Source organism: Populus nigra, chromosome 18, assembly GCF_951802175.1.
Source record: "Populus nigra chromosome 18, ddPopNigr1.1, whole genome shotgun sequence".
NCBI lineage: Eukaryota > Viridiplantae > Streptophyta > Magnoliopsida > Malpighiales > Salicaceae > Populus > Populus nigra.
The window spans coordinates 4,754,343-4,768,926 of NC_084869.1; the positions used below are offsets into that span (position 1 = coordinate 4,754,343).

The 14,584-nt window shown below is 29.9% G+C and overlaps 1 protein-coding gene across 1 annotated transcript; it reads right to left on the bottom strand.

Annotated features, from left to right (window-relative positions):
• Window positions 1-538: 538 nt before the first annotated feature.
• On the bottom strand, window positions 539-2,909 carry LOC133677996 (NAC domain-containing protein 92-like). The gene is made up of 3 exons (XM_062100140.1): window positions 2,689-2,909; window positions 1,428-1,693; window positions 539-1,315 (listed from the first exon to the last, which is right to left on the bottom strand). Exons 1-3 carry the CDS (start codon window positions 2,840-2,842, stop codon window positions 809-811), a joined length of 927 nt encoding a protein of 308 aa, XP_061956124.1. The 5' UTR covers window positions 2,843-2,909; the 3' UTR covers window positions 539-808.
• Between the last annotated feature and the right edge of the window lie 11,675 nt (window positions 2,910-14,584).

Below are 14,584 nucleotides of genomic sequence, written 5' to 3' on the forward strand. Positions count from 1 at the left end.
AAAGAAAACACTTATTTTGATGCATTTAGAGAGATAAATTCCTTCATGTGTTAGTCTTAAGATTTGAACTCGGAAGTCAAAGGAAGGTTCATATTACATCCTTAAAACACCACATCAATCCTATAAAACTTCCTGTCTTTTCTTCAGATTCATAAAACAGTCTAAGTACATGATTGTATACTAAAAGTAAATTTCTCACTGCTCTAAAGCCAATTTCAATATATTGTTTTTTTATTTTTTATCCTGAACTTAATTTCTCTAAAGGAATCCATCAAGTACAAATGGCTTCATAGTTGGGAATTCCAAATGTCCTAGATTGTAAAACTTGCACCGGCGCATGCATTATCCTCTTAAACTTGTTATCATTGTCAATAATGGCATAGTTACATAAGCCATGCATGGAAAAGAGGGATCGGAATTTGATCGACAAAATAATGTATCGAGTAACAAGGTTGGCCTTTAGAAGAAAAGATTTGTGAAATCAATCCTTAATTTTTATTGAACTAACAGGTGGAAGTTGTGAAGCGGAACATGAACATAACAGGAACGAAGAACCAGGGATTTTCCTTCATTTCGACATTGAATTACAAGTACTACACCAACTTGACACTTGAACGTTTGGAGACCTTTCCCGTACTTCACAAACATATACGAAAGGTTCTCAACTTGTACAATATCTAACTACAACATTTAACAATGATAACAGCATTATTCTTGGGTATGAGCTTTGTGTTCTGAGTCACAATTTGAATACCCCTCTTGAAGATTAACAGAAAAGTGTGTGTTAGTTTCAACTTTAATCAGAGTTTTACCAATTAATGGAGTCCAAACTGAATGGTTGCTCCTGCTGTGGCTGTGGCGCTGAGTCTAAAACCTTTGAAGAAGAAGCTTGGAAATTTGAACCTAAAGCAGCCCCAAACTCATGAGGGATCCCATTTGTCAGATACGAGTAATTTGTAGTTGTAGCTTCTCTTTGTTGATAACTCCTGAGTTGCAATGCTTTGAGCAGCAAGGAATTCATTGTAAGGTTTGTGCTTAGCAATCCTGAAGGCCATGCGAGTGAAGGGAGAGTTGCTGCTTCTCTTGCTGCAGCCCAATTCATGTGCGAGTCCATATTTACATTGCTTTCGTTGTTGTAACTGTGTGCTAAAATGTTACTGAACCCACTGGATGAATTGGCAATATCTCCGAACTTATCATTGACAATTGAGTTTGTATCACATGGAGACCCTAGAGATTGCTGAGAGGATGGTTCCTGCTGTGGTTTTTTGACTTCTGTGCTCTTCTGAAAAACCCTACAAACTACCCATTCCTCCTGTGAGAATGAAACAGTCAAGAAATTAGCTAGTCTTATGAACCCCGACCACATAGAAAATGGAAAGATAATAAACGTGTAAAGATTGAAATGTCGAGTACATAGTCATTACCTTTGTGGACTTGAAAGGATGCTTGTCTTCTAGCCTGTACTCATGCATAACCCAGTTACTTTTCTCACCCCTTGGAGCTCTACCCCTGTAGAACACTAGGGTTTTCTTCATTCCTACCAGCACTCCAGCACGAAAGATTTCCTTGTCTTTCCCTGTGGTTTTCCAGTAGCCTGCTTCTGTGGCTCTGTTTGTTCGGAGTCCAGTTGGGTATTTTCTGTCTCTCAAGCTAAAGAAGTACCATTCTTTCTCTCCCATGGACGCCTTGCCTGTACAATATGCATGTTAATTTAGAATCACTCCTTTTGGCTTTTCTTTCGGTCTCATTTGATTTCTTCCATTGTAGAAGAATCTACAATTGTTACAAATACGATGAAATAGGAAAATCAACGCCTTTTTGGATTTGTTTTCTTTGGTTGTCCTGTAAATGAATTAAATCCAACAGCAACCTTCACAAAAGATGGAAAGAGATGGGTCTCTTAAGCATCAGCCACCAAAACATATAACTGGATCAAGCCCATCTTCTCTTTCTCTCTCTCTATGTGTTTTTTTTCCTTAAAGTTATAATTTCGAAGCGTGTAGCGAGTTACTATCCTAAGAAGATAGAGAAAGCTGCTGGTTAAAGTTTTGGGAGAAATGAACAACAAAAAAGGTGAAAGCTAGGTGATGAGAAAGAGAGGAGGTCTTCTTCTTGTGTTTTGGGTATGGAACTATAGATAGACAGGGTATTGTTGGGTTAGGGTTAGGGTTAGGTCAAGGGCGGTTAATACCATCGGGTCGATGATAGATGTGGCCTGTGGGTATAGTTTTGGTATAAGGTTTACTAATTTAGAGACGAGGTTACACTCTCGTCAGCTTTCTCGACTACAGAATTGGCAAGTAATTAGTTAAGAAACGGAAGAGGTGGAGTTAGATAACGTGTCCAAATACTGTAAAAAAAAAGGATTATTTTATCGCTTTTTGGAATTTTCCACGGCCGACCTTTTCCTTTCCCATTCCTCGTTTTTGACAAAATGGTTTCCCGATAGAATTAATCACCGCCTTGCTTAGAATTAAGTATACAATGGCAATTACCCAAGAAATTTCTCAAAGTGATTAAATTCATGCATGGACAACTTATTTGATGCTCCAGAATCCAAACACTAGAAGCATAAATGGAGAACTGCAGACAAAAGCAGGAAGAAAAGTAGGCGTATATTTATTTTAAGAAGATATAGACGAGTAAAAACTTTGAAACATGCATAATAATAATGATGATGATTACCTGGGAGATCCCAAGGTTCACACTTATTGAGATCAACATCTACCATGGCTTTGGAGGTGAAACTGGTGTCAGATACCTTGCGTGTTAGATAACATGTAATGAGCTCTTCATCTGTTGGATGGAACCTGAATCCAGGAGGAAGATTTTCCTCCATTTTCAAGCACTAGCTAGGTAAGAGCAAACAAGAAAATACGGAAACCCTAGACAGAATACGGATCGGATGATGCTTGCAAACAAAGCCTTATAACATCAACAAGAAGAGCAAGCAAAGGGAGCTGGTCCTTTTATATATAAATCTTCCTTGAAGAAGAAGCAGGACTTGCAGTCCATTTTTTTATCCTGATAATTACAGCTAACACTTTGACAAAGATGGTGCATGGAAATCTTGATTTTCTTATGCTGACTAATTCTCCAAAATGCTATCATTGTGCGAGGGCTAGAAAAATGGTTTGCCAAACTGTCACTAGGGTTGTAACAATATTACAAGAAAACCTAGCATTTCTGGTATTGACCATGATGAAGACACGAAGAACTGGCATGTATTGACTTAGTTCTATGGCGAAAATTTGTGCACGAGGGTTGAGCCTTGGTTACACCAGATTTGTTTATACGTTTCTTGTCCAACCACCTTCACCCATTTCTACCCGCCCAGCTCTTGTCCAATCAATGGCAACATAAGGTCTTCACTACTACACCAATTAATATATTTTCTACACTTGCCCGTCCTTGCATCATATTTCTGCATGTTTATGTGAAAGGGGAGTGTTTAGGGTTTTTTTTTTTTAGTAAATTATCGCTTAAGAAATTTAATATATATTAATCGTGGCCACATCAAACATAAATACCCACGATAATTGTTGTTAAGAAAAAAATGATGACAATTTGTCATTAATTGGAAGCAAGATTTGTCATCACTTTTCACGTGATAAATATAATTAAATACAGGGAACCACAGCTTTTTTAAATAATGAGGTGATCTAATCCAGTTCTGAGGATTGAGATTATATACTAGGCTATATAAAACAGAATGAGAAATGTCTATTATCCATCATATTATGTTTATTTTAAATTAGTTTTTAGAATAATACTTATCTTTTAACACCCTTGACTCATTGTAATTTCCATTTTAAATAAACAGTGGTGCTAGAGAAATTAATGATTATTCAGGACAATGTAGTAAAATGTTAACCCATAAGTATAAACCAAGAGGTAAAGTTTTGACAACATATATGAAGAGTTGGTTCCAAGTCCTATCTATTAGGTGAGGTCTCAAGATATGATTTATATTATTCTCTAATACTTTTTTTCAAGTGAAAGTTCTTTGAACTTGAAACTTATAAAGGTTCACACTATCTTGTGATTAATTTTTTATCAAATAAATAAGAATGATGAGATTCGAACTCGTAACCGCTTGGTCATCAAGGCTTTGATATCATGTCAAAGAACTAATTTAATCTAATAGTTTAAACTGTTAAGTGAAATGTCAAAATATAATTTATATTATTAAATCTCAAGATATAATTTATATTAGTTTCCATAACTTGTGAGTTTTCTTGTATGCTATCAAGCATGGAACCTCTTCTCGTAGTAAGGACTCTCGTTGATTCAATAGTTTATGTAAATCATTACAATTAATTCGACACTGTGAAAGATTGAGCTGTGATGTCCAAAAAAAAGTATTGGTATCCCACAACTTTTAAAACTAAGATTTACGTACATGCTACAATGTTAGGTTGATGGTTTAGTTATAGCAATTTATAGCAATTATATATATATATATATATATATATATATATATATATATATATATATATATATATATATATATATAATTTCGTTGATGAGACTACAATAAGATGTTACATGACTGCTTCAAATCTTGATGCATGCTATTGTAGTTATTTAAATAAATGTGGACGAAGGTTACAAAGAGTGGTTAAAATGGTCACCAAACCAGGCGACTGTATCTTTGGTAAGAATTTCTGTTGGATCTTTCTTTCATTCTTCGCATTTGTCATCGAAACCCCCAATATCAATTTCAATCCTAACAAGAACTTCAATGCACTAACTTCATCTCTCGGTGTTTGGTTTGCATTTGGGCTTCTAGAACAACTTCTAAACTTTGATTAAATTTCCCCCACGAAGAAAATTATCCATTTTTTTATGCAGCCTGGCACGTCGGCATCTGCGGGAATTGATTTCTGTGGAAAGGAAACAGTCTAAGAACTCCTAGCTATAAACATAAACGTACAGAAGAAGACCTTGGTATATCAAATAATCAAACTGAACGCCACTGTTGCAATGCCAAGAACTTTGAAATGCCAAGAACTTTGAAATAAAGACTAAAGTCGAAAAAAACTTTGGCTCTTCACTCTTCATTACTACATTGAAATGCCAAGAACTTTAATAAATGTTAATTGGAAATTATCATCAATAAATAATAGAAGAACAGCGGTAACAAATTAGTTTCTAGAACTTAATTTTAGTTATATGTTAATTCCAGGGAATTATCATCAATAAAGAATAGAAGAACATCGGGTAACAAATTACTTCTTTTATGGAGACTCTCTTAGGAGTCACAAAGACATTTAATTTTAAATAAAATTAAAATATAAAATTTCATTTTAAAGTTCTTTTCTTTCTGACTTGAAGTCAAGGATATATCTAACTAGCATTTTTTTATTTTATTTTCATTTAAAATAAAATATCTCTTTGCTGTGAAGCTCTAAATTTTTTATTAATTATTTATTTATTTTTCACAAGAATTCCATTTCCAGTCTCAATTTGTAAATTGAGAACCTATATAATTTTTAAGAGCTATTCTCTTAATAAAACGTCTTTTTTTTTATTATTATTGTGCTAAATAAAAGGTTACTTCTGCATTTGTGTGGTCGTATATATTTGTGAGTGGGCTGCAAAGAAGCCTGCTTTAGAGAACAAGGCAAGAAGTCCATTTATGTACACGTAAGATCTGCCGAAGTCGAACTAGAATGGGCTTGCGTTTAGCAAGTGGGCGTTACTTTTTTTTTTTTTTATTTGACATAAGGATTAAGAATGATAATTAATATTTATAGATCAGATTTTTACTATATTCATCCTACCCATTACCCAACAGAAGAAAAAAATTAAAATATTTATATCTTCTCCATCAGATTTTGAGTTTTTATATGAGTATTCATCATCCTATTACTATTTATTATTCAATATAAAAAAATAATATATACTCACATATACAATTATATATATACACATACACATACACGCACACAAATAAATATATTTCAGGTTAAGTTTGAATTGAGTTTGATAATTTATATACCCTATTTATTACCCAGTGAATAAAATAATTATTCGAAAAGATAATTACTAAAAAAGTTCGGATAAAAAACAAACTCACTTGTTAGAATTAATTTAGATTGATATTCATCGAATTTGAATAAAATTATCATTCTTAATAAATATTTATAAAATTATCATTCGAGAATTATAAATCTAAATATATTTTTTTAATAATATTAATTTACCTCTTTAAGTCTTATGGCCTGTACAAATTTGGCCCTAAAAATATTGCTTATGTCATTGTTATCAAATAAATTTTTATTCTCGGAATAGATCTTGTGTGGATGTTTTAACTATCTCGCAATCAAATAGATAATAGTTAAATTCACATAAAAAATAATAAATTAAATCAAAAGAGATCAATTCTCTTAATTATAATTCTTAGATTAAAAAAAATAAAATAAATAACAAAGGTCTTTTTATAGAGAAACTTAAGGCAACTAGGTAGTACACTAAGAGAATTATTAAGACAAAGTAAATATTGCAATAAAAAAGCATAAAGGTGAAAAGAAAGATAAAGAAATTTCTATAATGTCAATCAATCCATCCATAATATAATCATCGATAGATTTATAAATAGAAATAGAGCGCCAAACAAAGAAATTACCGGTATTAATTTCTTCAGTAAATCCATCGGTAATTATGGCATATTACTGATAGAATAAATGTTGGTAAGTCTATCGGTGGTCATATGCATTTTACCGAAAAAATTAAACTGTCAGAAAATTACAACTATTAGTGGCAAGTTCTATAATTTTTTTTCCAACTCTTTGGAACTCTTCAAAGGACTTAGTCCATCGGTGATTGAAATTCCATTAGTAATTTTTCAGTATTGTATTTAATATATTTTTAAAAAATAAAATAAATAATACAAATAAATTAAAACAAAAAAAAATTATTAATTTAAGAAATATTATTGAATACAATTTATCTAGTGGGCAAAAGGTAAAGGCGAATCTTCATCGGAACCAAGAGGACGACGAGGTTAACCACATGTACCAGTAAGGGTTGTCAATAGTTGCTCAAGGACATTCATTTTAGTTCAACTGTCTCAAACCTATGTTGGGTCGTCTCCGCACTAAGCTAGGTCATCTAAGTTTGAACTTGTTCTCATACAATCGCTTGGATGGTTGGAGATTACTGGCTCGATCCTAATTGTAAAAAACCAACAATCGATACACTAGCCCCCGCTTATTCTTGAATATAGTGTTGGAGACATTATAAACCTATTTTCTATTGGGTCCACTGGTACATCCAGCCTCCAACCAAAAATTCAAATCGAGTTCTAGATGGGTCAAGAATTGTCCTCTTATCTCTCAAGCAATCAAGTCTTATATGTTTCCTGAAAAGAAAAAAACAATGTTAGAAAATAAAAAAAATAATAACTTAAAAAAATTATTAAAATTCAACTTACCACGAACTTCTAAACTCAGTTATCTATGAGTTGTTTCTTCCTTTTTTTATGGTTCTTATTTTGAGCATGGGTTTCAACAAAAAGATCTATCGGTCTTGCATCGTATCCAAGCATTGTAGCTTGAAAAAGAAAGTTATTGTTAGTTAAATATGTTTATATAATACAATAATTAAAAAAAACTGTCTTATAAAATAGAATCTTACATTTCTCTTTGCATGATATACAGACGAAATGAATTTGCCAGTGTGCTCAATAATGGAACCATGAATCTTCTTTGTTCGGTTCTCCGCACCGAATTGTGATCGTCTTAAGAAACGCTCAAACGTCATATGTTGGATATAAGTGTCCCAGATGCCCTTCGAGATGTGTGGAGGTTTGAAATCCCTCCATACGACCACTTTTTCCCAGCTTGGAAGACCTTTATCTTTTGCATATTTCTTTGATTTTTTTAAAAGCTTCATACAAAAAATCATGCAACTTGGTTTGTAGAAAAACAATTAGTGGTTAAGATTATGAAAAATAAAATTTTAACATTTTAAAAAAAATCACAATTTGAATTCAATCTTAGTTAATGGCGTCGTGATACTCTTAGTCTCTCTTAGCAACAATGTTATCAGCCTACTCCCAATAAAAATTTTCCTTACAGGTCAATTTCATAAAATAATTAGTTTATTAAAATTAAAAAACTAACCAAATTAAATATTAAAAGAAATAATTGTTTATGTATATATTAACCTTGAGCTTTTCAAACCAAACATCAATGATAGACTTCCATTCAAGATTTTTGGAAAACTGACTCTACTGAAACAAATGCACTTTCATTGATGATTTCATCACTGATGTTATTGTGCGAGCAACCTCCACATTTGTAAACATTAAATCCTATTCATTAATTGAAAGTAATTATTCAAAAAATTATTCATTCTTGTTTATTTTTTTATCGTGCAGGAAAAGAAAACAAACTTACATGCTCTAGCCAGTCTTCAACTGAGAAATGTACTTCAAGCGTATACATTCTACTCAGAATGGACACCCCCTCTATGAGTCACCCTCATAATCGATGAGCCTGCGTTGAGAGAGGTATCTATGCCTGAAGTATCTGGTCATGGTCGACACCTAGCTATTCATGGTCATCAAAAGCTTTCCTAAAAGAACCAGCAACTCTTGTCTGTATTACTCTATAATGACTTTCTCTTTGTCATCTAATCAAATTTGATTAAAAAAAAAGTAATAACATTATCATTACACCTAATTTTAAAAAACTTCTAGCAACACCTCCCCTATACGGGAGACTACTTAAATTTTATTATATGAAAATACGCAACAATAAATATAGTTACAAACTAGTTGATTTTATTTATGATTAATATTTAAATTATTTATTTTGAAATCTATATGGACAATTGCAAAATGCAAATCAAAATGTTTTTTTTCCCATATAACCTAAATATTTAAATTACTAAAATAAACAAGAACCCATGAAATTCAATTAACATCTTAGGCCCCGTTTGTTTGATGGAAAATAGTTTCCTTTTAGAAAGTGAATTTCAGGAAAGTGAATTCCGGGAAAGTGAATTATTTTCTGATGTTTTGGTAATGTAATGAAATATAAGTTGAAAAACCATTTTCCAGTGTTTGGTTATGTCATGAAAAATGAGCTGCAAAATAACTTATTAATGTTTTATTTTTTTCAAGTTTATTAAATAATAAGGAGCAAATCTTACAAATTAAAAAGTTGAATGAGAATGAAATTGAAAAAAAAATATATAATTTCATAAATTATCTCAAATAAAATAAATAATAATCAAAATAATAGAGATCAAATCTAACAAATAAAAAAATTGAAAAATAAAGAAATTAAAATAATAATAATTACCATTTCATAAATTATTTTAAATAAAATAAATAACAATCAAAAGAATGAGGACCAAATTTGATAGATAAAAAAATTCAATTAAAAATGATAAGGGAAAAACAAATAACAATTATAAAAATAATAAGGGAAAAACAAATAACAATTATAAAAAATGAGGACCAAAGTTAATATAAAAATCAAATTCTAAGGGATGAAATTGAAAAATAAATATTCAAAACAATATATATATATATATATATATATATATATATATATATAGCAATCAAAAGTTTGAGGACCAAATTTGATATAATCAGCAAATAATATGACATTTTTAAATTTTTCACAACTTCCGGAAAGTGATTTCCGTCCAAAATAAAAGAAAAACACTTTCCTGGAAATCAATCTAAATTTTTCTTTGACTGGAAAGTATTTTCCGTTGACCAACTTTTTTAATGACAAACAAACACAGGAAAGTTTGGAAAATGATTTTCAAGAAATCACTTTCTATCAAACAAACAAGGCTTTAATATCCTAATATATTTTACAATCATTGCTTGTTATTGCTATCCAAATTAAATACATTCCATCATCATGCCAATCGATTTAAAACATAATAACATTGTCTCAATTACCAAATTTACAGAATTATATTATTTTTCATATAACCACACATAACCTAATTTCTTTTAGAAATCCATGTTTACTCATTTTTAATCAAACCTAAACATGTACAATATCATTAGAATACCAAAAATAAATCTATTTACTCAACTTCCCGACTTTTTCCCAATATGTGTTGCCATAAAACAATTCAATTTCTCCATGTTTGGTTTTTTATTTCCCTAATTTAACCCTATAACAAGTCATATACATCCCAAACTATAACCAATATGCATAATTTAGCATTTCCTCCAAATTTTTCAATAACCCCCAAAAATCCATAAGCATAGTAGACCCCAAAATCCCTTAACCTTGTTATCTAATCTAAAACTAACCAATATTCACCTATTTTTTCCTTTCAAAACACATTCATACATAAACCCTGAATTCCTAAATTTTTCAATCTCATAACAAAATAAGCAAAAGAATGGATATAAATGCAAAATTCATCACAATTAACCCAAACCATAACCTAATAATTTAAGAAAAAAACATGATCTTACTAAAAAAAAAACCTAGAAAACCCACTTCAACCTAATATATTAGCAATAAAGAAATGGAAAGAGCAGGATGATGAGAGGAGAAAGATTTACTTGGCGTGGAGGATGAAGACTAGTCACTTGTCACTGACGTATAGGATGGAGGGAAAGAGGAAGATAGGAAGAAAGGATGATGGAGGGAGAGGTGAATAGAGGATGATGGAGGGAAAGAGGAAGACAGGGAAAAATGACAAGAAAAAATTAAAGGGAAGAGAAGAAGAGGGAAGATGGAGAGAAGAAATAGACAGTAGAGAGAAGAGAGGATGAAGATGAGTTGTTTTTCTAAAATTAGGTATTCTAGTCTTTTATTAATAGGGTTTAATACTAACAGAATTATCGACAAACAATTAAATATTTATTAATTTTTAACATTCGTCGATAATTTCATTGGTAATTAATAATAAAAAATTTAAAATAATCAAGATTTTCCAAACTCTCTGGAACTTTTCAAAATTTCTTTGATGAAATTTTTTTTCCATTAGTATTTCGTCAGTGATTTGTAATTTTCATTGGCAAAGTCCTGTAATTTTTTTCTAACTCTCTGGAACTTTTCAAGAGACTTGGTCCATTAGTAATTTTGTTGGTATTTTATATAAAATCAATTTGAAATATTTTTAATCAAAATTATCCTTTTCTTCTTCAATTTCATCATTTTCATGTCCATCATAATCTTCTTCATTGAATTGAAGCTCATTGATCTCATCATCTGTATCAAATTTTGCATGTCCACTAGTTCTCAATATATCATTTAACTCCTCAAACATTAACAAAAAAATTCTCATCTACACAAAAAATTGATTTTTCTTCGAAGTTGGTAGATGGAGCAACTCAATATGCATCAACTAACTCATTAATTTGTAAGACATCATCTCATATAGTTACTTCATCGTTACCTTCCTGAAACTTGGACATGACCCCTGGATTTGGTTTTCATTACGGATAACCAATCAACTCTAGAACGATCTTTTATAAAAAAAGAAATATATATGTAATAAACTTGTTGGTATTCCTTGACAAAAATGAAGACATGGTCAATGTTGCGAAGTCTATCCTTTGTATTAATTTCGACCACACTATGGTGGGAATCTACTCTAATTCCTATATCAATGGTATCATACAAGTAGCATTTGGAAAAAAAAGAAAGACTCTATTATGCTCACTATAATATTGCAATTCAATCACCTCTTCTAACTTTCTAAAATAATCAATTTCAAACTCATTAAAAGTTGATCCCTTAACACAAACACTACTAATATTTTTTTAATTAGATAATGCATAATTAATAAAATCCTCAACTTGATTACAACAATCCATCATCCGCAACCCTTCGGGTGAAACTTGATAGATCAAAAAACAATCATTCATTACTTATATGAAATCTATATAGAATATTGATGACAACATGTATTAATTAATAATATGAACTAAACAAATTATCAGTATCCAACTAATTAGCTATTATTGGTTGAATTCAAAATTATTCAATATAGTTTAATAATACCCTTTAATGATTATCAATTTTCTTCAAAAATTCAGATTCTTCTAAATTTACCTAAATTTTCAACTTAACAATAAAATTCACAAAATGTGAAACGAACCTATTAAAAAACTCATTATTTATTTCATTATAAAACACCTAAATTACAAAATCAAACTCAATTTCATCAAATGACAAACAGATATAATTTTTTAAAATCTCAAACAAACCCTAACATGTACTAATCATACATTCATACAAAAAACTTTCTATAGGAAAAAGCTATAAAATAAGTAAATAGACAAACAAACTACATATACTATATAAAAATGCCAAAACATTAACATAAAAAATGGTTTACAACAAAAAATAGGTAGGTTTGCTTACTTGATGTGGCGAATCTTAAAAAAAAAAAAAAACTGGAACAAGAATACTAATAGACTGAATGTTGGGATGACTGGATTTGTGATGATGAGAGCTTGATTTGTCACAAAATAGGGGAGTGCTCAATTTCAAACTCATTAAAAGTTGATCCCTTAACACAAACACTACTAATATTTTTTTAATTAGATAATGCATAATTAATAAAATCCTCAACTTGATTACAACAATCCATCATCCGCAACCCTTCGGGTGAAACTTGATAGATCAAAAAACAATCATTCATTACTTATATGAAATCTATATAGAATATTGATGACAACATGTATTAATTAATAATATGAACTAAACAAATTATCAGTATCCAACTAATTAGCTATTATTGGTTGAATTCAAAATTATTCAATATAGTTTAATAATACCCTTTAATGATTATCAATTTTCTTCAAAAATTCAGATTCTTCTAAATTTACCTAAATTTTCAACTTAACAATAAAATTCACAAAATGTGAAACGAACCTATTAAAAAACTCATTATTTATTTCATTATAAAACACCTAAATTACAAAATCAAACTCAATTTCATCAAATGACAAACAGATATAATTTTTTAAAATCTCAAACAAACCCTAACATGTACTAATCATACATTCATACAAAAAACTTTCTATAGGAAAAAGCTATAAAATAAGTAAATAGACAAACAAACTACATATACTATATAAAAATGCCAAAACATTAACATAAAAAATGGTTTACAACAAAAAATAGGTAGGTTTGCTTACTTGATGTGGCGAATCTTAAAAAAAAAAAAAAACTGGAACAAGAATACTAATAGACTGAATGTTGGGATGACTGGATTTGTGATGATGAGAGCTTGATTTGTCACAAAATAGGGGAGTGCTCAATTTCAAACTCATTAAAAGTTGATCCCTTAACACAAACACTACTAATATTTTTTTAATTAGATAATGCATAATTAATAAAATCCTCAACTTGATTACAACAATCCATCATCCGCAACCCTTCGGGTGAAACTTGATAGATCAAAAAACAATCATTCATTACTTATATGAAATCTATATAGAATATTGATGACAACATGTATTAATTAATAATATGAACTAAACAAATTATCAGTATCCAACTAATTAGCTATTATTGGTTGAATTCAAAATTATTCAATATAGTTTAATAATACCCTTTAATGATTATCAATTTTCTTCAAAAATTCAGATTCTTCTAAATTTACCTAAATTTTCAACTTAACAATAAAATTCACAAAATGTGAAACGAACCTATTAAAAAACTCATTATTTATTTCATTATAAAACACCTAAATTACAAAATCAAACTCAATTTCATCAAATGACAAACAGATATAATTTTTTAAAATCTCAAACAAACCCTAACATGTACTAATCATACATTCATACAAAAAACTTTCTATAGGAAAAAGCTATAAAATAAGTAAATAGACAAACAAACTACATATACTATATAAAAATGCCAAAACATTAACATAAAAAATGGTTTACAACAAAAAATAGGTAGGTTTGCTTACTTGATGTGGCGAATCTTAAAAAAAAAAAAAAAACTGGAACAAGAATACTAATAGACTGAATGTTGGGATGACTGGATTTGTGATGATGAGAGCTTGATTTGTCACAAAATAGGGGAGTGCTATTTTATTTTTAAAAGAAGGGAGGAAGAAGAAGAAATGAGGAAGGGGTCGTCTGATAGATTATAACTTAAATATTATTAATGGATTCATCGATGAATATTAGCGACAATTAGTTTTCTTCTATAATTCTATTTATAATATTGACACGTCATATTTTCTGTAAAAAATAACTAGGGAATACATGCATAATTTTTTTCATTCATTGATTTTTATCTATAATTCTCTCAGTATTCATCGAGAGATATGTTTTCGTTTATGAATACTAATGGAAACAACGACATCATGTTTCTTCGATAAATATCACTGTAATTTAATGACGATATTTTTTTCATCGGTATTTCTGTTTGTATTTGACAATTTTATGGCAGTGCGTCTCTAATAAATAAAAATTTGCAAATTGACCTTATTATTTATAATTAAATGGATAATATTTTTTGGGTGTAGATAGTCATAAAAGATTAAATATTAAAACATTATCAGAAAAGATTTATCTAGTAAGAAAAAAGAAAACAAGATCAGTATTCAATAGTAGTTCTTAAATGAG

Coding starts and splice junctions, on each gene's coding strand:
- LOC133677996 (XM_062100140.1), bottom strand. CDS start 2,842: ATGGAGGAAAATCTTCCTCCTGGATTCAGGTTCCATCCAACAGATGAA. Junction 1,694..2,688: donor TGAACCTTGGGATCTCCCAG/GTAATCATCATC, acceptor CATATTGTACAG/GCAAGGCGTCCATGGGAGAG. Junction 1,316..1,427: donor ATCCTTTCAAGTCCACAAAG/GTAATGACTATG, acceptor TCATTCTCACAG/GAGGAATGGGTAGTTTGTAG.